The sequence below is a fragment of the Oreochromis aureus genome, linkage group 9 (assembly GCF_013358895.1).
Source record: "Oreochromis aureus strain Israel breed Guangdong linkage group 9, ZZ_aureus, whole genome shotgun sequence".
Lineage (NCBI taxonomy): Eukaryota > Metazoa > Chordata > Actinopteri > Cichliformes > Cichlidae > Oreochromis > Oreochromis aureus.
Window position 1 is genome coordinate 25,178,704 of NC_052950.1, and position 27,730 is coordinate 25,206,433.

Genomic DNA, 27,730 nt, shown 5'->3' on the forward strand with positions numbered 1-27,730 from the left:
GCGCACAACTAAAAGTTTTAAGGGGGTTGGCTGTGGGAGAGAAGAGTGAGAGAGAGAGATGAAGGAGACTGGAAAGGAGGAGAATTCACTTCAGGCTGCCTGAAAGTGTGTGTGTGTCTGTGTGTGTGCATACTTCAAGGAGAGTTTTGTGTGGTAAGTGGGTGGGTGCGTCAGTTAGTCAGCCTGGGCTCTCTGCAGTGCGCTCAGCCGCTGTGCTCTCCTCTCGGCTGACTGGAAACATCATGTATCTCTTGGACGCTTATAGGAACAGCCTTGTTTCTCCAGACTGAGACCAGAAAAGACAGAGGAAGAGAGACGCAGCAAAATGAGCTTTGCCAGAAAGTTGAAGTAGAATATCCAGAAGAAAAAAAGAGGTAACAGACACACAAACAGGGGCATTTTTTGAAGGCAGTTTTCATCTATTTGGTCTTGGCTATGCCATGCTGGCCCAGAGGAACGGGCTCCCACCAGGCTGTAAGCCAGCTCACCTGAAGGATCACCCTGATCTGCGGGATGTGGATGTGAAATCCCAGGGGTGTTGTTCTCTATCTCCTTCCCCATCTTCCGGAGGATGCCCTTGGGCTCGACTAGCGGGTGTGGATGGGTGCTTGTCAGAGCCATACTGTCTTTGGTTCCAGCTTTTGGCCAGAGCCTACTGGGGCGAAGTGGAACTGGGGCTCACCAGTCCCAACCGCAACGTGTCCTGGGCTCGGCTTCGAGAAGCCTCCAGGAAGAACTGCGTCCGATCTCGGGTAAGGAGTGGGTGTGCATGTGCATGAGAGCATCCTGGAGAGCATCCTGGCAATTTGAGATTGTGAAGAGTGGAGTTGTGCTAGAGTTTTGAGGCGCTGGGGGATAACTGAACTCCCTAAAAAATGTGTTTAAGGCATATCTGGCAGAGGCATATAGGTTTACATAGGAAGCATCTGAGCGGGGAGGAGAGGTTAGGGGCAGCTACACTTTGTTGTGCTGTCTGAGGAATTTTGTGTGCGTCATCCTGCTCCCCAACAGCAGGGTAGTCCTGTTTCACTGACCGATATCTCTGGTAATGTGAGTGTGTCTGTGTGTTTGGGTTAGGTTTCGTTTATTGTTATTGGTCCCTAGGGTAGATTCAGAATGACATTGTCAGGGGACAATATTGTTTTTGGGTCCATCTGCAGCTCATATTTTCACGTTTTTTTTCTTAACTATAACCATGACAGCAGCCATTCTTTATTTTCTGTGGAGTGGGCTAGACCTTAGTGGAATGAAGTCAGCCTTTGCGCTGCCAAATTAGGGAATTAAAGGCATATTTTCCTATGATAGAGTGAATAAGGATGACTAATGTTAGAGCCTGTGGGGAGAGAAGTTTGGAAAGAAAAAGGAAGACAGTATGAGAGCTGCAGAGGACTAACCTAGAGGTGACTCACACACTTTTTTTAAGAAAAGGAAAGAAAGCTGAGTCCACAAGTAATGCCATTTAGATTCAGTCAAACTGCATATACATAAAGAAGCGGGGACAGGTTTGGAAATGTACTTTGATGTCTGTGTTGCCATATGGTACCAGAGCCTGCAGCAAACCCTCAGCGTGCAGATAATGGTGACTGTTTTGATGAACAGATTGCATGCATAATTGATTAGTATTTATCAGGTAATTGTGACTGTGAGCTTGTTTGGAACAGATTTATAGCATTATACATTTCAAATATCGAGACAGTAATAGTTTCCCTTCTATCCTGCTTCTCTTTTTTCTATAATTCAATAGTAAGAAAGATAAAGCTTTGCCATAGGCATTTAAGCCTGATAGCTCAACTATTGCATAATGCGACTTTAAATTTTAAACACAAAATCAAAACAAACAGCTGAGTTGCACTGCGTCAGCTCTTTTCCCTCTTCTCCTCTGGTTACATTATGGACTGTGGCTTACATCCAGCTCCACACCACTGGATATTGGTGGTGATTTCACCAGTCATAGCATTAGGCCCACACCCATCCCACTCTCTGGAGGTTTCTACATCTGCTGCTCCCAGGCAGACAGGCAGGAGAGAGAAAGAGGAACCAGAGAAACAATGTCTTTGTTTTGGATCCATACCTAAGCCGTATTTTGGTAGGAGAAGAGCCTGTGGAGAGATCTGGGTTGAGGCTGAAACTCTTGGCAGGCTCCCGCATCCTGGAACGACTATGGTAGTGTTAGCAGTAACCGCTAACGCACGCCCTGTGGTGCAGTGGTTCAGCTCCATCGTTGCTTTGGTGATGGATGTGACAGGAGCCTCGCTGCTCAGACAGCACCAGGAAAGATCGCTTATGCCGTCATACTGAGTCGCTGTGATTGAGACGATAAAATGTTTCCTATTGCTTGAACAAGGTGCAATGTTAGTACTGTTGTAAAGGTTACAAAAATAGTTTGAAAATTTTGTTTGGACTAAGCAAAAGATCATTACTTGTGATTTAATGCTTCGTAGTTGGTGTTAACACACGGAGCATTCAAAGAGAAGCTCATTTGTACTCCTTTACTCAAAAGTGCGGCTATTTCCTCCTCCATCAGCACTTTATTAGTGGTTATTGTGGGAAAATTTGAAAGGTGAAAGGCTCATGGCGTTAAGCTCTTTCCCTGTGTCCTGTCTCATCATGAGGAGAGAGAGCAGCAGAGATGCACCCACTCCAGGTGTCTGCATCTCTTTCAGTGGATGTATGGGGAGAATGATGGACCTCCATCTCTTTCGTTTTATTGATGGAGACGGTCTTCAATCAGTCTAACACCTACAGACATTCAGTCTGCTGCTCATATTAGATGAGAAATAAATTATCTCAAAATTTAGAAAAAATCAGAAATTACTTTCTGCAACTAAATCTTCTTCAGTGCTCAATGGTTATTTTGCTATGTGGGCATGTAAATAAATTTTTTCTAAAGCTGCGCATCCAGGAATTCTTAGAAAAACTCTTGCATCAGACGAAATGATGTTATATCAGATAGACCTCTCGTGTAGATTAGAAATAACATTAGAAGTTCCAGAAACGTTGCAGCATGAACAGATGGCAATAAGATAATTAAGCCTTATTTCCTTCCTGTAATGTGGCTATTCATTATGAACACAGTATTAATTCAGCCCAACGCCGTGTTATACACTTACTCGCTACTTTGGTTTCAATTGAGTCGAAATTGGAAAACAAGTAAATACTACTCAAATTTTCCCAGTAATATTCTCAGTGCTCAAAACACTTCATTGTTTCACTTAATAGTCCAAAAGTTTAGGAATGGTTAAGGAATCGCAACAGATTGATTAATTATTGAGTAATTAACTGATAATAACAATGATACTAACTAATAATACACTATTAAAGCTAATAATGTTTATTAGTTTTTTTTACTTTGCTGTATGTTATGCATGTATATAGATCAACATATCTCCTTTTTTTCACATAATGCTCTTGAAAAATTGATCAGCTCACAAACCGATCACATTTCATCATCTATAAGATATGAACAACCACACAGCCTTTCTGCACATACACATTTTTAATTTTCATCTTCAGAAAATGAGCGTGGTGTGTTGTCATCTCGGCTACAGGTGCCGCTGACGACCAAAAAACAGTGTGATGTGTTTTTTTTCCCTTATGCAACAATTAAAGTGAGAGTTCTGCAGCTCATGTGCCACATGTGTTGTGTTACGTAGGCATAACTGTAATGTTACACAACATGAGAGCTGCCAGCATTTAAAAAGGTTGCTTTTTTTTTATCTTGTGCTAGTCACAGTAGGTATGTAGAAGATAAGTCTGTCATCACGCAAGTATGCCAAATAGCCCTGCAAAGCCCCGAATGTGCAATAACTGAAGCCATATGTACTGTATGGCTGTGTGGAGGTTGAGGAAGCAGAAAAAGGCTTAAATGACAGTCCTGATTATTTTGACAGATACCGTGATCTCTGACATTAACCACAACTCAAGAACAAAATCTTTTTACTGTTTTTAGTCAGAATTTCGACTGTTTTAAACAAAAACATGTGCCAGAAATGAGGTCTTAATCAACAGCTTTCAGAAGGTTTGATGAATTTCTCACCATTTTGGCAGATCGTATTGATAATTTAATATTTGAGACATTTTGAGCTGGAGTGCAAAATGTCTATGAAGTCAAAGTTCAGAAAAGTCCAGAAAACCAAACCAAAATAATCCCCTTACGAGCTTCAGGTGCTTTGGTGGAAGTAATCATAAAAATATGTAGCTGTTTGACTTCCCACAGATGTTATATTACAGATTTACTGAATGTTAATCGTCCACTGCGATGGTGTTAATCTTCCAAAGTGTTTGTGATGAGAGGAACAAAAAAAGATATTCAACAGCTCTTTTTTTCAGGTGGCAGTTATTTATGAAGTATTACTTAACATGAAAACACACTGAACTAACAGTGAACCCTCTTGTTGACTCTATCTTCCTGTTTCTGAAACCACAAAATGACCCGGTGTTATTCAGCTGGAACAACCTGCTCCTCTGTGATACCTGTGAAGAATCGCCAACAAGGGATTTCTCGTGTTTTTACATCAAGTTGATGAATAAGATCTGTGCGTAGCCATTGGCAGTTTTTTTTTTTTTTTAAAGTAAAAACACACTTGTCTTTGTTTGACCTAAACCACTTTGCTTTACACAATTATCAGGGGTGTTGTTAGCGGAGTGAGTGCTCTTTTATGTGGCTCTTAGTTTGTTCTGACTCTGAAATAGCAGATTTCATATCTGATAACGCAGAACAACATCTGCAGCAGGGATTTCCACTAATTTTTAGGGGTGAGGTTATGATCAGTTATGCAATTTTTTTAGTTTAGTTTTCATGTTAAAAACAAAATCTCAGTCAAGCTATACTTACAATCTTAGACATTTAAAGGGAACCTTTTATCCTAATACGTGCCTGTTTTTATTTTTGCACTCTAATAGTGTAGTTTTCTATTAGTGTAGGTCAAAATAATGGTCAAAATAATCTTTGACTATTTTATACTGGGCCTTGGTGCATCCCCTCAGCTCATTAACTGTTTGAAATAAGCTGTTTTAGTTCCTCTTCCTTTAAGCCAGCTTTGTAGTGATTGGCTGGAATAAGTAAACAGCTCATTAACGACCTCGAAAGAAGCGAAACCAGTGCTGCTGACATCAGCTACTAAGCAAATTCTTATTTTAAGAAGAAAGTGAAACCATAGCATCAACCTAACACTAGAAAATTAGTATGTAAAACGTCCAGCTAATGTTTTAAAGACCTCCTTTCTAGTATTTATGTCCTGCTTCCACACGCGCTTTCTGTTCTGAAGATAAACACTCAAGTTCCTGTTTGTTTTTCCTCTTTTCAGGCCAAGCAGAAGGATGGGCGGGATCAGAGCGAGGCGTCAGCCGCCGCTTCTCCCGGAGCGGACGACGAGCCTTTTTCCTGGCCGGGGCCCAAGACGCTTCGCCTGCGCCGGACATCCCAGGGCTTCGGCTTCACACTGCGACACTTTATCGTCTACCCGCCTGAGTCTGCTGTCCACAACTCACTAAAGGTGAATGAATATCTCTGACCTCTCTGGTGACATTAATATATAAAAAAAACCTCCCAAAACAACCAACCGAAGAAGGATCTCAGTTAATTTAAAATAAAGATGCCTCCATAAAAGGTTATTGGTTGATGAAACTTGGGGATCTGATATCAGGCCTTTGGCATTTTTGAGGCATGTTAAACTTGGTTTCATATATAAACATTCAGGAGATCTTTTAGACTATGTCTTAGCCTCTGTTATACTGCATCCACATTTTATTGGACAATATTGTTATTAAAGACATTTTTAAAATTTTATACTTGGAGGAACTTCAACTTCAATGTTTTCATCCTTTTTTAGTCTTTTTTTCTTTCTTTTACGTTAAACAGCTTTCTGGTAGCCACACTGATTAGTGATCATCAAATTTGTGTGAGACGAGAAAAATACATAGTCACAGTTTTTTCACTGCCAAGAAAACAGCTAGGTTTGTTTGTTTTAACACAGTCATATATGCAAAAGATAGCACATTCTCTTTAAATTCAAAAGTTTTACATATTAGTAGATAAGAAAAAAATATGTATCTTTATGTATATGCAAGTCCATCATTCTATAGAGAGAAACTTACAGATATAGGATAGAAATTCAACATTTACAGTTGCAAATCTTCCCAAGATTGGACGTCCCAACATATTCACCCCAATGCTCAGAGAAACTGTAAAAAACCCTAAAGCTGCATGTCAGACTCTGTAGGCATCAGTTTGGACAGCACACTTAAAAAAACACACAGAACAAGTATGGCTTGTTTGGAAGTGGCCAGAAGAAAACCTCTTCTCTCTAAAGAGAACATGGCACAGCTTAGGTTTGCAAATTTGCTTCTGAACAAACCACAAGAGCTCTTGAACAATGTGGAGACAGAGCTCCACGTTTGGTGAAAACCAAAGGCAACATATCAACACAAACACCTCATACTGTCAAGCACAGAGGTGGAGCGGTGATGATTTAAGCTTGTTTTGCAGCCACAGGACCTGGATACTCTTAAAAACTCCATGAAGCCTAACTCAGGCCATATTAAATGATTCTCCCAAGTCTTTTTTTTAACTGGCACAGATGAAAAATGTCATATTTTCCCCCCAAAACGTCTACTGTCTGCCCTTCTCCAAAATATAGGTTAAGGGTTAAGGTTAGAGGTGCCATGTACGATGACTTAAACCTCAGAGGTTTAATCTTGTTCTTTTTTTTAAAATAATCAAATTCATAAAAGTGTAACATTTTTGTTATTCCCCTGAAAGTTGTTGATTATTTTCTTTACCCAAGCCATAAAAGTGTTCCAAGTGTTCCAAGAGGAAAACATTTATTGGATTTATAACCGTAACGACAGTGTCTAAAATAATAATGTGAAAAACAGTGTCCATAAATGGCATGCTAAAAATAAAGCAGATATCTTTCATACCAACTTTTGCCACTTTTAAAGTGTGGACAAAAGTCAAAGCGCTGCTTGGAATTAGTTTGCAGTTCGGCATCTGCTTTTGTAAGAGCATTATGGAAAACTGGAAGCTCTGCCATCACAGACACCAACCTCACTGTGTTTTAGTTAAACTCTAATGTTAATATTCCTGTGTAGTGTTAGTTATGTTCAACAGCAGGGGTTTTAGCCATGCCTCACTTCTTTGATCCCACCTAGGAACTCTGCCAGCCATCCTCTAGATAACATCAGGACCAATCTGCCCTTTGGTATTAATCCAGTCGTTGCAGTGCTTCCGGCTCTGAATGGGCACAGACTAACATGGGGTAAAGGGCTTTGGCTGCACACGATAGGTCTCCTTTAATGGGAAAATGCGCCGATGTTTTGAGTCAGTTCACTCAAAGCTTATCATAGCATGCCTCTTATTAGTTTTTGTAAGTGATAATTCTGGATAAGTTGCGTTTACTTTCCTCTGAAGTCTATTTTGACAACCTCTTGTGTTTGCACAGAAGGATTTCCTACAAAGTCAGCATAGCATGTTCTGTTTATAGCTTTTGGCTTCGGTTCTGCATGTTGAAAGAGAAACTGTGGCACGACAAGTTAGGATTTTCAGACTTTCGTGAAACCAGAGAGATAGACAGATTCTCCCAGAGGTCTTCTTGGGTATCACAGTGTTGTTTCGGGCACTTTCAAGTCCAGTCTGGGCCTACTTGTTTTTTCTGTGATCTTGCTGTAACATTTTCAGTATAGAGCTGACATTAAAAAAGAAAAACCCGAGGCACTAATGTCATCTCCCACACTTGGCACTTAGCACTTTTCTCTCTGTTCTTTTAGTTATGTCGGTGTAAAGAATTACAAGCTGTTTCACAAGATTACTCTTCCTTTTAGCTCAGTGAAAAAGCATTCAGATTGAAACATTACATTTGACCGTAACAAGCTCTTCTATTACATAACCTTAGCCGACAAGAGGACAGTTAAAAAGGAGCTCATCCCTGTACATCCATCACTTCTTCTCATTGTAATTACTTTTAGGGTCTTGGATTCGAGCTCTTGACTAATCGCAATGTGAGGATATTGGAGTTAGCTCGAAGAGGGTCAGGCCGTCTTAAGAAAAGCTTTGGGAGAGCAGGGTGACTTAGAGGGTACATGCAGAACATGTGTGTCACAGAGTGGAGGTGGATTAAAGCAGAAGTGTGTGGGCTCTGAAGGAAATAACGGTTTTATGTTTTAAATAAATGGAAAAACACAAGCATGGCTATGAAGTGTCTGTCCTTTAGTCTAAACTGTTTAAGAGATTGTTGTTATATTCTTCACTTTCATTGGCAATCGCTGTAGTCAGTCACCTAAAAACTTCAGAAAAGGAAACGCTTCGACCGTGCACATAGCGTGAGACGTACCTGCACGCTTACTTTGGTTTCTCGGCTCTTGAGTGTATTATAGTAAGATTTGCCTGCGTTTTTGTGCTTCACAAGTAGTTAATTTTTGTTACTTTCACTTTTGGAAACTTTTGTGCGTAAACATGGTGTGTGGTGATACGTTGAAGTTTTCCGAACAACTGCTATAAGTCCAACAACCACAGTTTGATGCTACACTTGCGTTACCCACAACCCACATGATGTCTGTGTACACATTTCCATTTTAGCATCACAGAACAAAAACAAAAAGGCACCATCGTATGGTGGTATTCAGCTCTGTGCTTCATTACACATAACTTTATTTATAAGTGGAATTCTCACGAAAGCATATTAGAATATTAGATATAGGCTAATATTTAGCATAGGATGGGTATTGATGATTGACATGAGAAATGATCTGCATTTGTGTTTACAGAGCCTTTCTTGGCATCTCCAAATGAAATGCAGTGGATATATATGCCAATATAAAAGAATATTAAGAAATAATCAACAAAGGAAAATGCTGATGCTTATTTTCTCTTTTTTCTTTCCTCTACCAGGATGAAGAAAATGGCAGCAGAGGTAAGTCAGAGAGTATATTATCAAATTCTGCATGCATTAGATGTGCACTGTGAGCTGGACCTCAGGTGTTGCAATGAAGGAAATGCACACAAACCATTTCCTTGCAGCTCTCCATCACAAGCCCCCTTGAATGATTATCTAATTAGGATTGACAATCCATTACTCTAATGTGGTCTTGCTTTGTGTGGATAGAATTAATGCATTTTCAAGTCTTTGTTAGAGCGTCACATTAACACTAGGAGTTGAATCTCATTGAGTGCCTTATAAAAGCACAGTTTTCACCCGGGAGTGGTTGTAAAACATTTAGAAAAGTAACACGTTAAAGGCGAAGGTGTCTTTCCTGCACGCTGTGTGGCAGTAGGGTGGCTTTGTGCTGCACTTTTGCATTTCAAGCCCTCACTCTTTAGAGGGGCAGTCAGAGCTGCCTGTGCCGTTGACTTGGCAAGGCCTCAGCATTCCTTGGAGCATCCGGCTTGTCATTCCAGTCCCTCAGTATGCTGCTCACGTCTGCAGCCCAGCATGAATGCAGGAGGGTCGCTCTGCTGCTCTTCATCAAAAGCCTTCCTAAGTAGGCCCTGTCTGTAAATAGAAACACAATGCTTGTTTACATGGACTCCTATTATTACACACAGACAGGACAGCTACAGCGCACTCTTAAAGAAATAATCCAAAGCATTTTTATTGCAGCACATATCTGCGCTTTTTCTAAGACATCAGTTTATTTAGTCTTCTGTATTTACTCATCTAAGATTTCCTTTTAAAAACAAAGTTGTGTATTTTTAAACAGAAGTAAACAGGGAAAATTGAGAAGATAACCACAATTAGGTGTTTGTTTAGCTTGCAGTGACCCTAAAGCCTTGCCAGACGTGTTTCAGTAAACCATTCAGGCATGAGCGGAAAGAGAAAGTGAAAAATCCCGGGTTAAAGGAGGGTAAGGCTTTTTATAAATATGACTCTTAAGTGCCTCTCAGTGGGAAATTGTGAGATTCCTGCAAGCGTCCTTCATCATCTGTCTTTGCCCGTGGTGTCACATTCCTCATGCTACCCCCTCCCTACCCAGTTGAACCACTACATGCTTATCCATCCTCATTTAAAGCAGGCCTCCAAGTATTTAACACGCACGTGGGGTCCTCACTTTGGCAAAAGGAAACCCCTTAGGGAGTAAGTGTCCGTACATTCTTTGCATGGCAGTATTATAGTTTATGAACTTTGATTTTTTTGTGTGAATTTAGCTCAAGTGCATGAGAGCAATTCCTGTTAAAACTCACTAGATGAAGAATAATGATTCTGGTCTTGAGAGCCTCTCTCCTGCTGAGCAGGAAGTCTCTTAGCTCCTCATACTAAATTCCTTTTTGCATCTCGGAGGGCAGTGTTGATGATGCTGAAGGGTCCTAGATGTATGATATCAGGAACATCAGGGACCTCCCTGTGAGGCCTTCACAATAAGCACATAATGACTCATAAAATATTGATGTCGTGGGTTCTTAGACTGTAGTTACATCCTTAAAGGCAATTTCTTCTTCTTATTATTATTACTATTATTACCAGTTGTAGGAGTAGTAGTAGAAATTGCCCTCCTTCCCTATTATGTGTTTCTATCCAAAGTCTGACACTGATTTGATGAACAGCAACCATTGTAATGCTCCAATCTGAAAGTGTTTTTTGAAGCTGCCAAATGCTTGTGTTTGTTTGTGGATTTGATTTCTTGTTGACGTGTTTGAACACTTCTCGCTACCGTGACAGACAGAGCAGCCTTTGATGGTCCTGTTTTAGAGCCAGTAAGAAGGTGAATAAGATGAAAGAAGCAAAGGTAAAAGCTTTTAAGCTGACTGAGAAATTGCTTCTCAACATGGAGCTAGATATTTGAATGATAAAAGCGGACTGTGTTCAAATGGTGGACGAGACTGGCAGTTAATTATAGGGTTGGTTATGTGTGTCACCAGATACTCTGTGTTGAAGTGTCTTGAAGCAAGACGCTGAACACTATACTGGTCTGGACAAAAGGACCCAAATTTATTGGAATGACTTCCTCTCAAATGCATAGTTGTTGGGACTGTTTGTATCAAAAGCTTGTTTAAATTTTACACATGGGTGGAAAAAAAGTCATTTAGCAAAAACTAGGCTTCATAAAATTGTGTTAAATTCTAACTTTAGTTAGTTTCGTAATAAGCTGTAATGTTGATCATCTACACTAGTCTAGTTTTTTGCTAATGAAACAGTCTCCCCATCAGGATGTCTGTGGAGTCTCAAAATGTAAGGTCTTATTAGCCCACAATTGAATATTACTGTTTGGATAAAAAAAATATTTAAAATGCCACAGACCTTGCTATGAAGCTAAATACTGTACTGATAAATTAGATTTCTTGCATTTCTCAGTCTTTGTGTTGTGAACTGGTCTGGTAAACCATCTCCAATGGAGTTTTATAACGGACAGTTAGTCTCCAGTTAGTCTCTTGTCCCACAGATGTACTCCATTTGCAACTAAATGTCCTTTTACGTCCCAGTCACATAGGCCTAGAAACTGGTTAACGCAGTGTTTCCCAACCTTTTGGAGCCACGGCACATATTTCACATTAGAAAAATCACCAAACAAAATGTCACAAAAAGCACATTGATAATTTTCCCCCACGCACCAGACATAGTGGAATTGGTTCAGTTTGTCCCCAGTCTGGGTCGGAATTTTCTCCAGGACCCAGGTCAGATTGACTACTTTTTCTTTTCAAATATTTATCTATTGCTATTACGCGCTGCATTGTCTCACAGCCTGACTATTATGCAATTTTTTCTTCATCTTCTTCTGTTTTACTAGCAGTTGGTAACCCATTTAATTAGAGCAGGTAGTTGCACTACCCTCTAATGGAAGAGAATGTAATTGTTCTGCCAGTTACTCACGGCGATAGATTACAGTACTAATCAGGTGGAACCAGATAATCTTCCACGGCACATCTGATCATTTCTCGCGACACACCCATGTGCCGTGGCACAGTGGTGGGAAACACTGGGTTAACGACTATCTGTCAATCACCAGTCGCTATGGAAAAGTGTATATTGGATCCCCCCCCCAAAAAAACTTTTTAGTGCTACACTGTCTTTGTGACTGTTTTCAACTGGCAACAGCCATCAGGGTCCAGGAACCATTCATATTATACATTTTTCCCTAGTGACCAGGTTGTCACCAACCAGCTTGTGGGATTGGCGCCTTATGCTCTGTAACCTCAGTTAATTTGGCTTGCAGTGGATCTCCAGAGCAGAAAATGGAATAAAGACAATCATTGTCATCTGCATCGTAATAGAGTTGGGGTCTTCAGGACTATGGGATTAGAGACTCAAGCAGCTCGATTATATCAATAGCTGTTGTATTTGGGACCTGGTGAGCGCCTAACGCCACGTTCCAGATATCTCGGAACTCGGATGCCGGAAATTGGTAGTGACATCACTCCTGAGTTAGTGAAGAAAGGATAAACAGGATTTGTAGTGGTTCTTAGCAAGGTAGAGCCATTAAGGTATCACTAGCAATTAATCAGTGAATCAAATAACACTGGCATACCTATTAAAGTTTTACATTTTTACTACTGTTTTTAGTTTTAGTACCTGGTTAGCTGGTTAGCACCAAGTAACCCTTCAAAATAAAATAGAGGGCATTGTCCACTGTTTAAGTCAGTCGTGGATGGCTTGGCTTTCTTTGACAAATAAAAAAAAATATGCTGAAATGAGTCACTAAATGTACGGTGCAGCCTGCCTAAGTAAATGCATGGGAAAATATGATGCGTCTTGAATTTGACATCTATTGTCAAAGCCTATATTTTAGCTTTTGATGCTACAAAATATTACACAGTCTTTTCCAGAAGGGTATGTTTCCTCAGTTTCCTAATAATCTGTTATTTGCTGTATGTCATAAAATGGCATGCAGGCAGAGAAGTAAGAAGGATGAGTGCAATAAATGACTTTGGCGTGTGTTTAAGCTTCTAAACATTTGGCTTTGGTATTATTTCTCACTGATGTGTTCAAATTGTGGATGTTGCTATGTGACAACCACTGATCACTATCATAGCAAACGACATACGCTCAAAAACACTCATAGCATCAGCGAAAAACCATGTGAAACCCAGACAGATAATCCGTCCCATGTGCTTGGTTGTTTTAATGTTTCGAGAAAAAAAAAGATTGAAAAAAAAAAGTTGCATTCAGCTCGAGTCAGGTCTGTGAGGTTCACTGCGGCCTCCCCATCGCGCTGCACTGGAGTTTATTTGCTTGATTCCGGGCCAGGGCGTGTGATGAGTCTATTGGTGTTTAGTGGAGGAGGGAGGGGGGGAGCTGACCGCATGTCGACTAGCTGGGTGTTGCCGCTGGAAACACTTCAAACTTCTAGAAAGCAGAAACATACGCTGATGTAGATTTAGAGATACGTAAACCTTGACGTACAGAGACATAAAAACAACATGGATATTCCTTACTGTGCCTGTCTCAAATGTGGATGTGTTTATTTCCCTTCACAGCGGTTGTGTACATACCAAGCGGCTGTTATCCCAAATCGTTCTCTCTATCTCACTTCCTCTCTTCTTCCCTCCCTCTTCTGCCTGTCTCTCCCTTTCCTGTATGTCTTTTCTCTTCAGTTGTGTGTTTTAGCGAGCTGTTGAAGGGTGAAATCCGAATGAGGCGTAGTGTGCAATGCTTATGAAACTGCACAGCGAGAGAAGCAACACAAAAATTTCTCCATCTGTTCAAATATTTGTTTTTCATTCAATGTGAAACTCTTTTCTCTGCAGCTTTATTTTCTCCCTTCCCCCTTTTTTTTAAAAGTCAAATTTCAGATTGTTCCCATAAATTCTGCAGAGGGAATGTAATGCAGCACAAGCAAACAGAATTCCCCTGTATTCTCCAGTGGGCCTTTTGATGCCCCACCTTTTTTAACAAAGCTACATCCAAAGTTTTATCTTTTCTCCCCCTTTTTGCTTCTCATACTGCCTTTCTTTTGATTGCTCTTTCCCTTTCTCCCCCTCTGTCTTTCCTTTTCTTTCTCTGTTTTCTCAATTCCCATAGTGACTTCTTTCCTCTGCAACTCTAGTTTCTTACAGATAGTTTTCCTGTCATGTCCTTCTCTCACCCCATTGAGCTCTCAATCAGTGTTTTTCTCCACTGACTCCACAGGCATGTGTGAGTAATGGTAAATCTAACATATTATCCGTATTATTTAGCTCATACACCCACTCAAACTGAGAATGTGACATTAATAATCAGGATGATTCTTAATTGTCTTACATGAATGGTTGCCTGTCTGTGTGTTAGCCTTGTGACAGGCTGGTGAGCTGTCCGGGGTGTACCTCACCTCTCGCACCGGGGTAGGGCTCAAGCCCCCCGCGACCCTGAATTGTATAACCAGAAGAGACTGGATCGATGGTTGAACATATTAGATATTTTGAGTAGGAAAAAACGGTTCTAAAAACAAGATTTTCTTGTAATTTGCCTTTTTGTCTCAAGAATTTGTTTTTACCTTTCAGAAATGTTCCTAATGTTTTATGCAAATTTACCACTTTTTTCTTAAATCTTTATTCTTAAAATGTTGTTTGTTGGTCGGCCACAAATTTCTTTTTTTTATCCATAACAATATGTTATTGAAGACTCCCATGAAGAGGCTTTGTAAACTGAAATGCAGAACTTTGTAATTGTATCTAGCTAGCTCACAGTGCTAATGCAATAACCATTAGTCTGGCTGTGTGGACTGTGCTGTTTGGTTGTTTTCTTAGCTGTGAAAATACATGTACTGAAGTATCACTCCCCCACCCCAACGTCAACTCCAACTCCCCCAACTGCAATTTCAGTAAAACTAACTGTTGGCCAAGATTTATCAGGTCCAGGACCAATATAAACAACCTGGTTTCACTTGTGATGATAGAGCAATGCAGACCCACCAGTGCCCAATTATAAATGCAAACAACCAGCATCACTTACTGCATTATGTCAGCTCTGCAACGATTCAACACACTACTGTAAATAGATCTTTGCTGTGACTGTCTAGCTTTCTGTTGCAACACAGAACACACAGAGCAATTGGTCTACAGGCTAATCATTTCTACCTGGCAAACATCACTTTTCCTAAAACAACAATTGTTGGTTGCAGATATAGTGAGTGAGGGAAGTTACAAATGTTCCTGGCTGACTGGTTCTAAAGTCAGAATCTTGTAAAAACAACTCTTAAATATCCACTTGATGGCTGCTTAAGCCTATTTAGGACTTCTGGGTGAATCTATGTAGAGCCTGCTACATTTCATACGCATGTGACTAGGGTCCTTGCTTGTGCAAGGTCCTTTGCTTAGTGCGCGGTATGTCAAGCATTCCTCTGCAACTTTGCCATCGCATCTTTCAGTCAGTTTGAAAAGTGGCAGCAGAAGGAGAGCTTGCCGGAAACGCACCAGTGGAAACAACTAGACTGGCCAATCACAGTTGTTGTAGGCTGAAGTGACATGACATCATGTTACATTCATGTCAGGTTATGGCATAAGTTGTGATGTAGGATTAAGGAAAGATTAGATTTAATGATTTTATGTAAATTTAATGCATAAATATAAGTCCCCCATTACTTAGATTGTTGTGCGTAAAAAGTGATGCTACAGCCAAACTCACCTCCAGAGGTAAAGGTAGAAAGTAATAAAGTATATGAAAATGTCACATGACAAGCCTCCCCCACTTAACTAGGTTTATTGCACATAGTACCCACTTGGTCTAAAATATCAGACAACAGCTTCTTTGAACATTTTTCAATGAAGCAGCAGTCAATACTCGTGGGAGGTTTTGTGAGATTATTGTATTAAAGTAGTAGTGAATCAGTAGTTTTGATGTCACATTGCTCCATGAGTAACACCTGTCCTTTGTAGATGTAAAAATGTGAATAGTTGTGCTTGATGAATGCATTTGCTTGGCATGTGTTTGAAAGGAGCACGGCACTGAGCAGGAATTTCAAAACTGAAGCTGTTTTGAAATTCATTCTAAGTGGATGATTTTCAAAACAGCTTCAGTTATTATAAAGCTGTGATGGTAAGATAAAATTAACTACACCTAAATGGACAAAAAGTATTATTAAACTGAATGACTCAAGCATAGATTACACTGTAATCCACCTATAAAATTGCACGTTCATGTAAAAAGAACAATTAACAGCCTACGCGAATAGCCCGTTCCTTGGGCTTTGCCACTCCTTCGATATTTGATTTGGTATTTTGGTTACGAAAAGGCAACGAAAGCAACGATTCACACTACAGACCCATGAACACGGCTTCAACATGTGTGAAGTAATTAGAAGCTTGACAGACCTGGTTACTGTTCTTTAGTTGCAAGTGGAAAATCAGTGTTAAGGGGACAGGTTTAGCTCATTTTCCAAGAGACAGGAGACAACATTTTAGACTAAAATCAGCCCATGTGTCTCCAGATGTTTGTCACTTGTTCCCTCACTTGAACTTGAACTCCCCTGGTGGATAGTTTGGCTTGTTTCACAGAAAGAAAACAAAATACTGAATCTTTTTTTTCTTTCTGCTGTGCATGTCAGTGTAATGTCAATACATATCCGCTTTCCCCTCAGTGGATTGCGGTATGTGTGATTCTTAGAAAAAAAGTGATGGAAAGTACTCCACCACCTTCCTGCTCTGGTGGGAAAAAACACCAGACATGTTTGTGTGTAAATCTGATGTGATGAGTGGACATATGCACACAGTACTGTTAGGCATGTGTTTCTACCTCAGCATGTGTCCCAGGTTAGGAATGCTGGAGTCCTGGAAGTGACTTATATTCTAATGATCCCAGAACTGCAGGAATCCAGCCCTGCTGGGTGTTACACATACATATTAGATTACATTTCTTACTACATATTGTGTTAATGATATCATTACTTGGATTCTGAATAATAGTAGTATTGTATGTGGTGGCCAAATCTACCAGAAATTTGTATTTGAGGTATCTGTTTGACGAAAACATGGTACTTCAGGGCGCATAAATGATCTTTTTTCTTGCTCAACCAATAGCATGTGGTCAGTTTTCATTATTCATATGTTGAAGAGGGGCAGTTTCTTTATTACAAATTAGATTTCCAGTGAAATGAACAGTAGAGAATGTGATTACTTTTATATATAGTAAATACAGTAGGTCCCTTTTGAGATGCCTACATTTTAGGTTTTGATTAATATTTCTGTGAAAAGTTTCCCTTTTAGGTTTACAAAAGCAAATCAATCTTTTTATTGTTCATTTGTCTTATATTAATTTAAGAGATCCTAAATAATCAATCCAATCAATTCATTGTCGTCTCATATCCTCAGCATTTGACCAGGCAACCAAGCTAAAGCAGTGTGTAATCATTATTATAATTAGTATTATTTTGTTTTCTCTTTGACTGTGCTGAGATCATTCCTCGTGAAACTCAGCGCCACCTTAGCAGACTATATGAGGAAAAGTACTGGGCCACCTACACATTACATCTACAGGAGCTGCTCCATGAAGCTCCCTGCCCACAGTTTTTGTGCTGATGTTAATGCTTAAGGACGTTTGGAGCTCTTCAGTTATTCAGTCAGCAGAATGTTGTCGACTTTTACGCACTTGTTGCCTCGGTGCTCGGTGAGCCTGCTTTGTAACTTTTAACTTCATGCTTGAATTGTTGCAGTTGATTATTAACTATCCAAGAGGGAAGAAACTTCACAAACTGACTTGTTGTAACAGTAACATCCTGTTACAGTACTATATTAATTTGACTCAGCTCTTTGGAACAACCCATTTCACACATGTTTGTAGAAGCAGGCTGCAAGGCTATGTGCTTGACTTGTAGGCCTGTATGGGACCCATACAGGGACTAAAAACACCCGAATTTAAAGGTTAAGAGGTGTGGCCCAACACTTTTTGTCCATGTAGTGTATCGTTGGTGTGTCAGCCAGTTCACTTTGAAGATCTCCTTTGTCAGCAATAACAGCTAAACAAGAGAGTTTCGTGTTGAATCGTTTGGATCAACTTGAAGAGAGAAACTCCCTTCGCCAACTAGTGTCTTGGCAAAATTGCATAAAAGTTCAGGCGTATCGATACAAGTATAAATACTTCCCACAGCGTCAGACACTTGCATTTGCTCTACATGGATTAAAGGCAGAAGTAGAAATTGATTTTGAGACATCATCATTGATGACAACAACTCTAACTCTGTGTAACTGGAATTAGAAGCTGACCAATCACAGCTTGTTTGTTCCTGACAAGCCACAACTTCAGTCAACATTCGAAATCTTAACAGTTTTCACCACTGGCCTCAAAAATACAGCAACACTCTGGCCTGTGTAGAGGTGCCACAAACACAGCTGACTCACTCCTGAGTTAACTCGAATGGTGATGACAGGGGTTTCAAGACGTATTGACATGCCCTGCTCCAGTGTGTGTTTATGTTACTGTCAGAAAGCTGTGTGCCTGTTAACAAAATCGAGTGTTTAGTGGAATAAGACTGGCCCTTCTGATGTCGGCAGCTACAAGTCGCCGCATCATTGTTGATGCAGTTTGTAAGGATGTGGGTTTGTTCAGTATTTCAGAGAGGTCGGGGCTCGGGTACACAGGTGTTTCAGCAGAGTTTAGGCTTTCACAGTAGAGTTGTGTTTGGACTGGCTTGTGTGAACTGTGTATGTTGTTTCTTTATGGAAACTGAAGAAGGAAGGGCAGAATTACAGTATTTATTTTCATGATCTTCTGCCTTGAAGCAATTCAGTTTCTTTGAGCGCATGTTTGGCCTTAAAACAAGCTCTGCTTTTCGAGGAAGTTAGAGTTTATGGATTTATGTGAAGTGTACTTGTGCTTTGACCTTCCTGCACTATGGGGGGACTGCCTTGTGTCAGGATCAGGCGCCTCCCATTTTGATATTTCCCCAATGGAGCAGACCTGTCATAGATAACCATCTAAACTCCAGCACAGACCTTCTTATTAGTGTTTGAAATGCTTACAAATGCGCGAGTGACACAAGTGGTAGAGAACAGCGAGATGGACAGGGAGGCATTACGCCAGGCTTAATCCAGGGAGTGGGCAGCGGGCCCGGCCCTCTGTAGAATAACATTATCTAACCCAAAACAACGGGGGAGCGGGGAGCTGGCCCACACAACCAGGCCCAGCTGTGCAGCCAGGGACCTGAGCCAGACACAAGCTTGTTGAAGTCAGGAAGCAGTGCTGAAGCCTTTGACTGTAAAATTCTAGATTGGACCATAAATACAAAGGAAGAAATACAGATAAATACTGCTGCATATGTGCAAGCCGTAATACAGACGTAATGAATACAAAGCATCTAGCTGGAGCTAATTTGCAGCATCCATTAAGCATTTAAATCTAGGTTCAAAAAGTCAAGTGAATTACCTGATAAAACTGATTCAAACTGAAAACAGCAGAAAAAACAGACTGAACGCATGTATATGCACGTATGTCTGCTTTGCTCTTCTCACTGACTTTGTTTCAGTTATGGAGGAAATGAACAAAAATGCATGGTATTTGGTATTTGGAGACTATTTGAACAGTGCCAAAAAGCCTCGATAAGAAGCTGTCTCGGGTTTTGAATGGATAAAGATGTGTCAACATTGCGTTTCAGTTTTAAATTTGTGGAAACAAAAGTACATCTGAAAGAATTGCTTCTCTAATCAAGTCAAAATAATCATACGTTAGTAATGGATTAGTCATTTAAGGATATTTTTTTAAGCAAATGAGCTTATCCCATTCGATGTTTTCCCTTGCCTTTACATGGATAAACAGAATACCTGAAGTCATTTTAAAAGGCATTTCTTCTAATGGCCACTTGAGGCCACGGAGTCAACTTTAAAATTCTCGTTTTTAAAGATAAAATAAACATGTTTATTGCCTGTTATAGATCTTTTGTCTATAAGTAGTATTTTTCTTTATAGCAGGTCAACCATTTCAGTTATACAGTATTTAAAGCGTGGCTGCTTTAGGATTCAGACTGATTTGATATCTCACTCAGTTATAGTTTATACTAACCACCTATCTAGGATTATAGAAACCATATTCTATAAGTTAATAGGTGATAATATGGCTTCTAATCCCATCTTTTATATACAGTCTGTGGGGCACACCTCTTAAATGTTTTCAGTCCATTTGGTGCATAAAATGAAAACAGTCTGCCTTTACAAACCTTTGTGAACCAATGGGTAATGTTGCATCAAGTATGTTAGTGAGTTTTTTTTCCCTCTTAGATATTTCACAATCAGCTGTTAGTGGTATTATTGCAATGTGGAAGTATTACGAAACCACAGCAACTCAGCTATGAAGTGCCAGACCAGGTAAAGCTAAAGAGCGAGGTCACTGAGTGCAAAGGCATAGTGTGTAAAAAGTGCCAATGCTCTGCTGACTCAGTAACTCCTCTGGCATTACCAGCAGCACAAAACTGTAGGCCAGGAGCTTCTTGGCATGGGTGTCCATGGTAGAGCAGATCATTGGTAGGTGGTAGAGTGTAGGTGGCTCAGTACCTTTGACAGTATAGTGTATATACCTATGCTGGCGCCTTACAGGTTGCACATGCTTTCTTTGCCACAGTTTGCTTTAGTCATATGCCTTTTTACTGTGACATAAAACGGTGACGCAAGCTGGTTCATAAGTGTCATTTGTCAAAGATTTTCCCGCCAAAAATCACTGCGGTTATTCAGCTGTCCATCTGTGTTTCAGATGAGCTGAAATCAGTTGAGGCAGACTGATGTATTTCATTAATCCACATAATAGTTTCTGCTCTAAGACAGTTGGGAGCATTAAATCTATCCAAAGCTTTCCATATTTAATCCCGTTCATCCAGCTGCAGCGCATGGAAACTTCCACAATCCAATTTCTGCTGCAGAGCTGGAGCCTGCTGAGGTTGGCTAATAGCGAAGGGGGAACCTGCTTAGTACACACACTGAGTGGGGGGAGGGAGGGGAGAGTATTTGTTGACATCTGTAGCTACGGCATGGGTCAGTCACGTCCTTAAATGTGCCTGTAACATCACGCCCTAATGCATCAGTGCAGCTTTCATCGCTTGTTTTGGAGTGCTGAAAAAGAGCCACAATGTCAGCATGCCAAGGTTTTGGTAATTGTTTAGTCACTGGATAATTCAATGACATCATATCAGCATGAAGAGTGAAAAGCTGCTCTTAACAGTTTTACGCTATACCTGGGTGATGAGTCATTTTACAGCCTCTGCTGCCTTCTGCTGGATCAGAAACAACCCTGCAGCTGCTGTCAGTCAAACTCTGAAGTGCATTTAATGTTGACATCAGAGTAATAAACTGACTTTTGTATACCTAAAGCTTGCATATGAAATCTGTGAAATTTTAGCTTCCTGAACTAACATGGTTGAGATAATGGTATTGTCATTGTGAGGATTAAATAAACCAGAACATACAAGGGACAACATTCATCAGCAGATGTTGTTCCTTTTAGTAAATATTATCTGACATTTAATTAGTGGGTCAAACCTCCAGTATAATGAATGTTAATTTCCTGCAGTAACACATTCAGCCACAGGAGGGAGGTAGTGGCATAAACATTAAACATGCTGGCTTGCAGGGAAAGAGGACGACTAAGGTGACACACTTGCATTACAACGGCCTCTTCTGGAAACATTTCTGTGGTTCCTCCCAGCAGGAATTCAACATTAAATGCATGCAGTCTGGATGTAGTCAAGATTTTAGGAAAAAAGGGACACAGTGTTACAAGGTTGGATCCCAGACCAACATGTGTAAACTCAGTGAACGTTTCCTCACCTTTGAAGTTTTTCTTTAGCAACATCTGCTCCGGTCCAGCTGTTCAGAGCTCTAAAACACACCGAACGTCAGAGTAACCTCTGGCTAGTAAATGCATGACTCTGCTGTGTGAACTCAAAGCAGGGCACGGTCGTCAGCATTCCCTGAGGGAAGAACAGTGGGGATGCTCTGATGTTGCACTTCCTCAAAGCCCGTGGGCTCTAAAAGGCAGCTGATGTTAACTGAGATTGTGGCTTAATGGGCTCTGTTAAAGACATTTAACACACAAGGATAGCTGCTGGCTATACCTTTTAGATAGATGCTGTCTGAATATGTTTGAAATATGATAGTATTGATCCTTAATCAGCTACGTTTTCTCCACTAGCCTGCCTCACTGTACGTCACATGCCATGCTGTACTAGCTTTCCCTCTGCCATATGAAAGTGACCTCCTTTGTGGCTTGTTTGCGTGCAGCCATGTCAGCATCCTGTGACCTCCCCTTGCTGTCCTCAGCCAGTGAAAGGATATAAGCTGATGCACAGTGTTTGGATGTTATGATGATGACATATTTTGAGATGTGAAATAATGTATTTTTCTGTGTAGTTCTGCTAAAGAAGTCGGTTTGTGTTAAGTTTGAAAATGCAACACTGATCAGAACTGAAAATAAGGCATCTTTCAGTGTTAGCTAATGTAATAACAATTGAAACTCTTGATGACAGTGCATATGCCAGTGAAAGCTTTTTCTCATTCACCAAACAGCTGACTAAGAATAAAAGTCAGATTCATTAACAAATATAATAACTGTTAGCTGCAGCACGTCAGCGTTTAGTAAGATAGTGAAAAAACATCCAAAATACAACATGTGGTTACAGCAGGCAACTTGATTATATATTAACAGCACTTATTTTATTGCATTTCGACTTTTAAAGTAAAGAAAGAGCAAAATAAATCTCTGCTGCTTTAAACTGACTGAAAACCCAGGTGTTTCCTTTGGAGAAGAGGAAAAATGAAAATGGCTGAACATTTTTTCCAAATATTTAGTTCTGATGGAAGTGATTTTTATCACTACTGAACCTTCCAACTTTGTTCATCAGATTCTTTTTATATTTTTGTAAGCTGTTTTTCCTGAGTAAAGTTACCTTTACTAAATAGGTATTCTCACAAATAACAGGAGAATGCACAGACTGTCCTTTGCCCTAACTATACTCCATATGAACATATTGGGGTATACATCTTAAACTTTTGAATTTTCAGTCCCATGGCAGCGAGCACCCAGCCATGGAGTCTGCCTTTACAAACATTCATGAAAGAATGGGTTTCTCCAAAGAGCTCATTGAATTTGAGCGTGGTGCTGTAACAGGATGCCACCATTGCAACAAGTCAGTTCTTGAAATGTATTCTCTGCTAGCTTTTCATTCATCAGCTGTAAGTGGTATTATTGCAAAGGGGAAGTGTTTAGGAACCACAGCAACTCAGCCATAAAGTGGCAGACCGCATAAAGTTGCAGAGCGGGAATCGCAGAGTGTTAAAAGTGTGTAAAAGCTGCTAAATGAATAACTGTAGCGCTCCAAACCTCCTCTGGCATTGACATCAGCACAAAAACGGTTCACCAGAACCTTTGTAGTATCAGCTTCCCAAGCTTAGCAGCTCCCAGCACAGGTGGCCCAGTACATTTATCCATAAAATGTATGTGTACCAGTCACGTGCACAATCACCTTCTAAAAATAACTCTTTGAGACAGGAAAAAAACTCTGCAACTCATCATCTATCAACAGTCTAAAATTTATAGACACTTCCTTTTCTCTACTTTCCTTGGACTTCGTGTTTTTGCTACAAACTGTCTGTATTTACATCATTTCAGGGCTTCAAAGGGGAAATATGCAATAATCAGCAACATGAGCAGAATATTGAAGCTGTTAAATTCTCCCAATGCAATTTGGCCTAGTTATGACTCCACTGCTGCTGCTTTTCCTAACTGTGTGACCAATCGCCATTCTGCATGTGTGCTCACTCTCTCTCTCACTCTCTGGTTGCCAGGGAGACAGAGGAATCGTCTGGAGCCAATGGACACGATTTTCGTCAAGCAAGTGAAGGAGGGAGGTCCCGCCCACGGAGCTGGACTCTGTACAGGTACACACAAACACACACACAGTCACATTAACACACACACACACACAGTCTAATAACTGGCAGATCTGATTAACTCTGCCTGTCTCATATCTGACCTCAAAGTGCCTTTTTATGCCAAGATTTCTTCATGTCTGTACTGTAGGTAACTCACTTCCTTGTAAACTGCCAGGCAAAACAGATATGAGGTTACAAAATAACAGATGGCTCCTTCGTGGGGGGTTGAGCAAAGTGTAATATGCACGCTGTTATTCTGACCTCTCCTTAAATTTGTCTTTGTACATCTCCCACTTTTTTTCTTGTCTTATCAAAACAGGAATCAGTTCTAATTTTAATCAGCGAACATAAAAATACCCCTTTTTGGTGAAAGCATGGATCAGCTCCTGCTCTTTACAGTTTCCCTGGAATTTAGGTGATGGCTGACTGCTGCCAGAATTACTGCCAGGTTAGCACTTTGTTTTACAGGAAATGTAAAGCGGTCCAGACAAGCCCTCTAAAGCTGCCTGCCTTTATCTGTTTGCTCTCCTCCTGGGACAAGCGAGTGGTATTTTCCCACAATTATTTAGTTTCTCTCCTAAACTCACCTCCCCTCTCTTCCTGTATGATGGCCATCTTCAGAAAACTTGGAGATAGGTCCTAACATGGGGTCTTTACATACATAAACATGCGCTGGTGTTACGATTCTCCTTTTGATCTGAACACAAATGTGTGTTTGTGCTGGAAGGAGTCACTCCGTCGTGGTTTCTTCGGTCAATAATCACGTTGACTGTGATTTCAGATCATTTTTCAGAGCACAAATACGTGCTGCTCTTTCATTTATTCTTTTTCTTTTCTGCCCAGGGGATCGGATAGTGAAGGTGAATGGAGAGAGCATCATTGGGAAGACATACTCTCAAGTCATAGCCTTGATCCAGAACAGGTAGGATCGCACGTTTCATTTTATGATTCATTTTAAGGGGGAAAAAAAAGCCTGAATGACTCAGAAGATCTAATCCTTTCATAAATGTTTGTGGCTTATTGATGGGAAAGGAGTTAGTGATGTTGGGAAACATGTTCATTTTTAAGAGAGAGTTTCCTTATCAGAGAAAGCCCACATGCTTTCACAGCCACGTGTTACATTTAGCTGTGAAAAGATGTACAGAGACGTGACAAAAGAATACAAGCATATCAGCTGATTCAGACCAAAGTAAATGCACTACAGGTGGGAAAATGCCAGTTTCTGTTACTCTGTGGCAACACCATTATGATTTTGGAGAGGGCTGCCTCATCCAGAATTCGTGGCCCTGCATTTGTGTTTGCTTGCATGACTTTTTGGTTGCGCTTAGAGAGAGAAAGACTGTAATAATGTAACCAGTGCAGATGCTTTGGAGATACACTTGCATGCAGTCCTCCCAAGAATGGTGAATGTTTGAACAGGAAAGAGAATGATAGCAGGCTTCACCACGGAGAGGAAGAAATGTGGAAAAAACAATCTAAATAGCAGCACATGTTGTTTTTAACATTCAGTTTCATGTCATTCTTAATAGACCAATCCCAGTGCCCAGCTTAACAGCCTCACACACTTTGAGACACTTTCCAGCTAAGCCCGTGAGTGCTTCCTGGCAGACGTCTTGATGTTTGTGCACACTTTCTGTTAGTCAAAGGGACTTTCAGAGCGATGCTTTGAAAAAACAAAGAAGGACAATGTTGTACAAACAAGCATGGGAGGTGAATCAGAAAAAAGAAGAACAGGAATGTGAAACATAAGGTCCGTGGCCCAGAAAAGACTCCAGTCCAGACATTTTCTTTGAATGAACATAAACTTAAGATCAAAGTGGGGTGTATGTGGCTCATAAAGTGAAATGAGTTTAACATCCCAACTTCAGAAATAACAACACAAATAAGAGTAGCCCTCATATTTTTGACTCTTCCTTCTGGTGACAGTGCACAGCTACAGCAGACCTGAGTCATGCAGACATGACGAGACTTTAATCTGATGAGTACAAAATCTCCCAGAGATGTTCAGTTGGGTTGAGATCTGAGAAATATGAAGAGCATCAAATCAAAGAACTGCTTTTTTTCACTGATAACATTTGTTTTGCAACTTTAGTCATTCAGCCCTTTACTGTATGTCTTGTTGGTGTGACCTGGCCCAGGTTCTCATTCTGGAAGATACCAATCACATTACAATCCAAAGTATGCCATTGAAATGCCCCCAATAGCATAAGAGAGACACCCAACCCTGTCACTGCAGTGGTTAAGAGTCTAGTTTTTTTTTTCTTCCTTTAATATGTCACCTGGCTTTTTCTTACAAGAAATGTTCACGTCCTGAATTTGAGCTCTTATAACTGTTCCTCTCTCTGTCTTTCTCTCTCTCTTATGTTTATCATCCATCAGTGATGCCTTGCTGGAACTCTGTGTGATGCCAAAGGATGAGGACATTTTGCAGCTGGTAAGCATTTGTTTATCTGTAAATACCACAAGTGCACAAACATCTAAAGAGATAATCCTCAGTTGTAAAACTGGAGAGCAGCTTTTAAGACTTTAGGATTAGGTTATGAATGGCTATAATTAATTTTCACTTATGTTGACATTAAAATGTCTGTCTCTTCATTCCATCCATCGCGCAGTACGTGTGCGGGCATACTAAAACTTAACCTGTTAATCTTATGAAATTACATTAAATAATCACCTTTGTTCTGCTGAAGAAAAATGCTCTGGATGTGTCAAACAAACCAGACATTTCAACTTTATTTTCAAAAGAGATGCTTTACAGTATTTTACTTTGTTCGCTGTCACTGTTTTGCTTGTGATTGTGTCAAACAGTCGGCTATATACAGTAACGTATGGTCAGCTAACCTGTGTAGCAATATACAAAAGCATTACCTTGGTTGCACCTGGTTTCCCGGCTCAATGAACAAATATGACTCAGTAAGGAATTTTTTTATCCAACAATAGTCACATTCATCATCCCTTTCAAAATGTTGGCTACAGACAAGATCATTCTTGAAGCTTGCTTTTAGATTCATTTTCTGTGGCTCTCCACTGTGCAGCTGGAGCCAGTGAAAACTTTACTTGTCAGATTTTTCTTGCAGCAGTTCCACAGATGCTTGCCATGTAGCCAAACAGTTGCTTTAGATTGTCAGTTTGGTGTCCAGACTCCAAAGCAGACAACTTGTGTTACTAGCTGCAAATTATGCTGTTTTGCCTAACCCTCTGAGGTCTGTAACTCTAAAGTGGGATCTAAGCTTCTGTGTTAAATCTATGCCGGAGGTACACTGTGACCACAAACCCTTCTGTAACCCGACACCGTGACTCTTAGAAACTAACTGCATCGCATCAGTGCAGCCTGTAAAGACTGTGATTGGCCTGTTCAGTACCATCATCGTTTCATCTTCATTTTTCACGTTGACTGGAATACAATGGATCCATTCAAATAGAGAAACCCCAAACCAACTAGTGTGTTGGTGGCACAATGCTGGCAACAGCATTGGCTACTTTCATAGGTTACTTGGTGGCCTCTACATGGATTCAGCATAGATGTAAATCATGCATAACACAGGCAAACAGAATACACAAGTTTTGTTTTCATTAAAATATTCTGCTAGTCTTTGCAATCAATGACCAACTAAAATAATCATTCTAACTTACACGCATCAAAAACTATTCACATTTTCATCTAAAAGAGTCTGTTTTACCTTTCTCCAAATGAAAGGGTTAGGGTTGTGTTAGGGTTACCAAGTATGATGACCTCAGATGTCATATGGCGCCACAGTACAGTATTAATGACAATTACACCATAATTCAGGTTTTTATCGTTTTATTTACGTCTTTAAATAAAACAAATATTTACATAAATTTGAGCATCAGGAGAAAACGTCTTATGATGAGAAAAATGTGTCGTTAACGTCTGATTATGGCTAGCTAGTCAAGACTCAACAGTTGCAGGGATTTATAGGCTGCAGTTTGTAGTCACATGATTAATCCACCGTGGAA

The 27,730-nt window shown here is 40.3% G+C and overlaps 1 protein-coding gene across 3 annotated transcripts in view; it reads left to right on the forward strand.

Annotated features, from left to right (window-relative positions):
- Positions 1-27,730, forward strand: part of LOC116324428 (rho GTPase-activating protein 21-like) — a 99,384-nt gene that overhangs the window by 44,593 nt on the left and 27,061 nt on the right. For 2 of the 3 annotated variants that reach the window (XM_039617524.1, XM_039617525.1), the window contains exons 1-6: positions 184-752; positions 5,307-5,495; positions 8,888-8,909; positions 23,666-23,758; positions 24,596-24,674; positions 26,132-26,186. In XM_039617524.1, the coding sequence (XP_039473458.1) occupies positions 441-752; positions 5,307-5,495; positions 8,888-8,909; positions 23,666-23,758; positions 24,596-24,674; positions 26,132-26,186 (750 nt within the window). In that variant the 5' untranslated portion in view covers positions 184-440. Of the gene's footprint in view, positions 1-183; positions 753-5,306; positions 5,496-8,887; positions 8,910-23,665; positions 23,759-24,595; positions 24,675-26,131; positions 26,187-27,730 lie in introns of those variants that run through there. The other variant, XM_039617526.1, reaches the window with a different exon arrangement.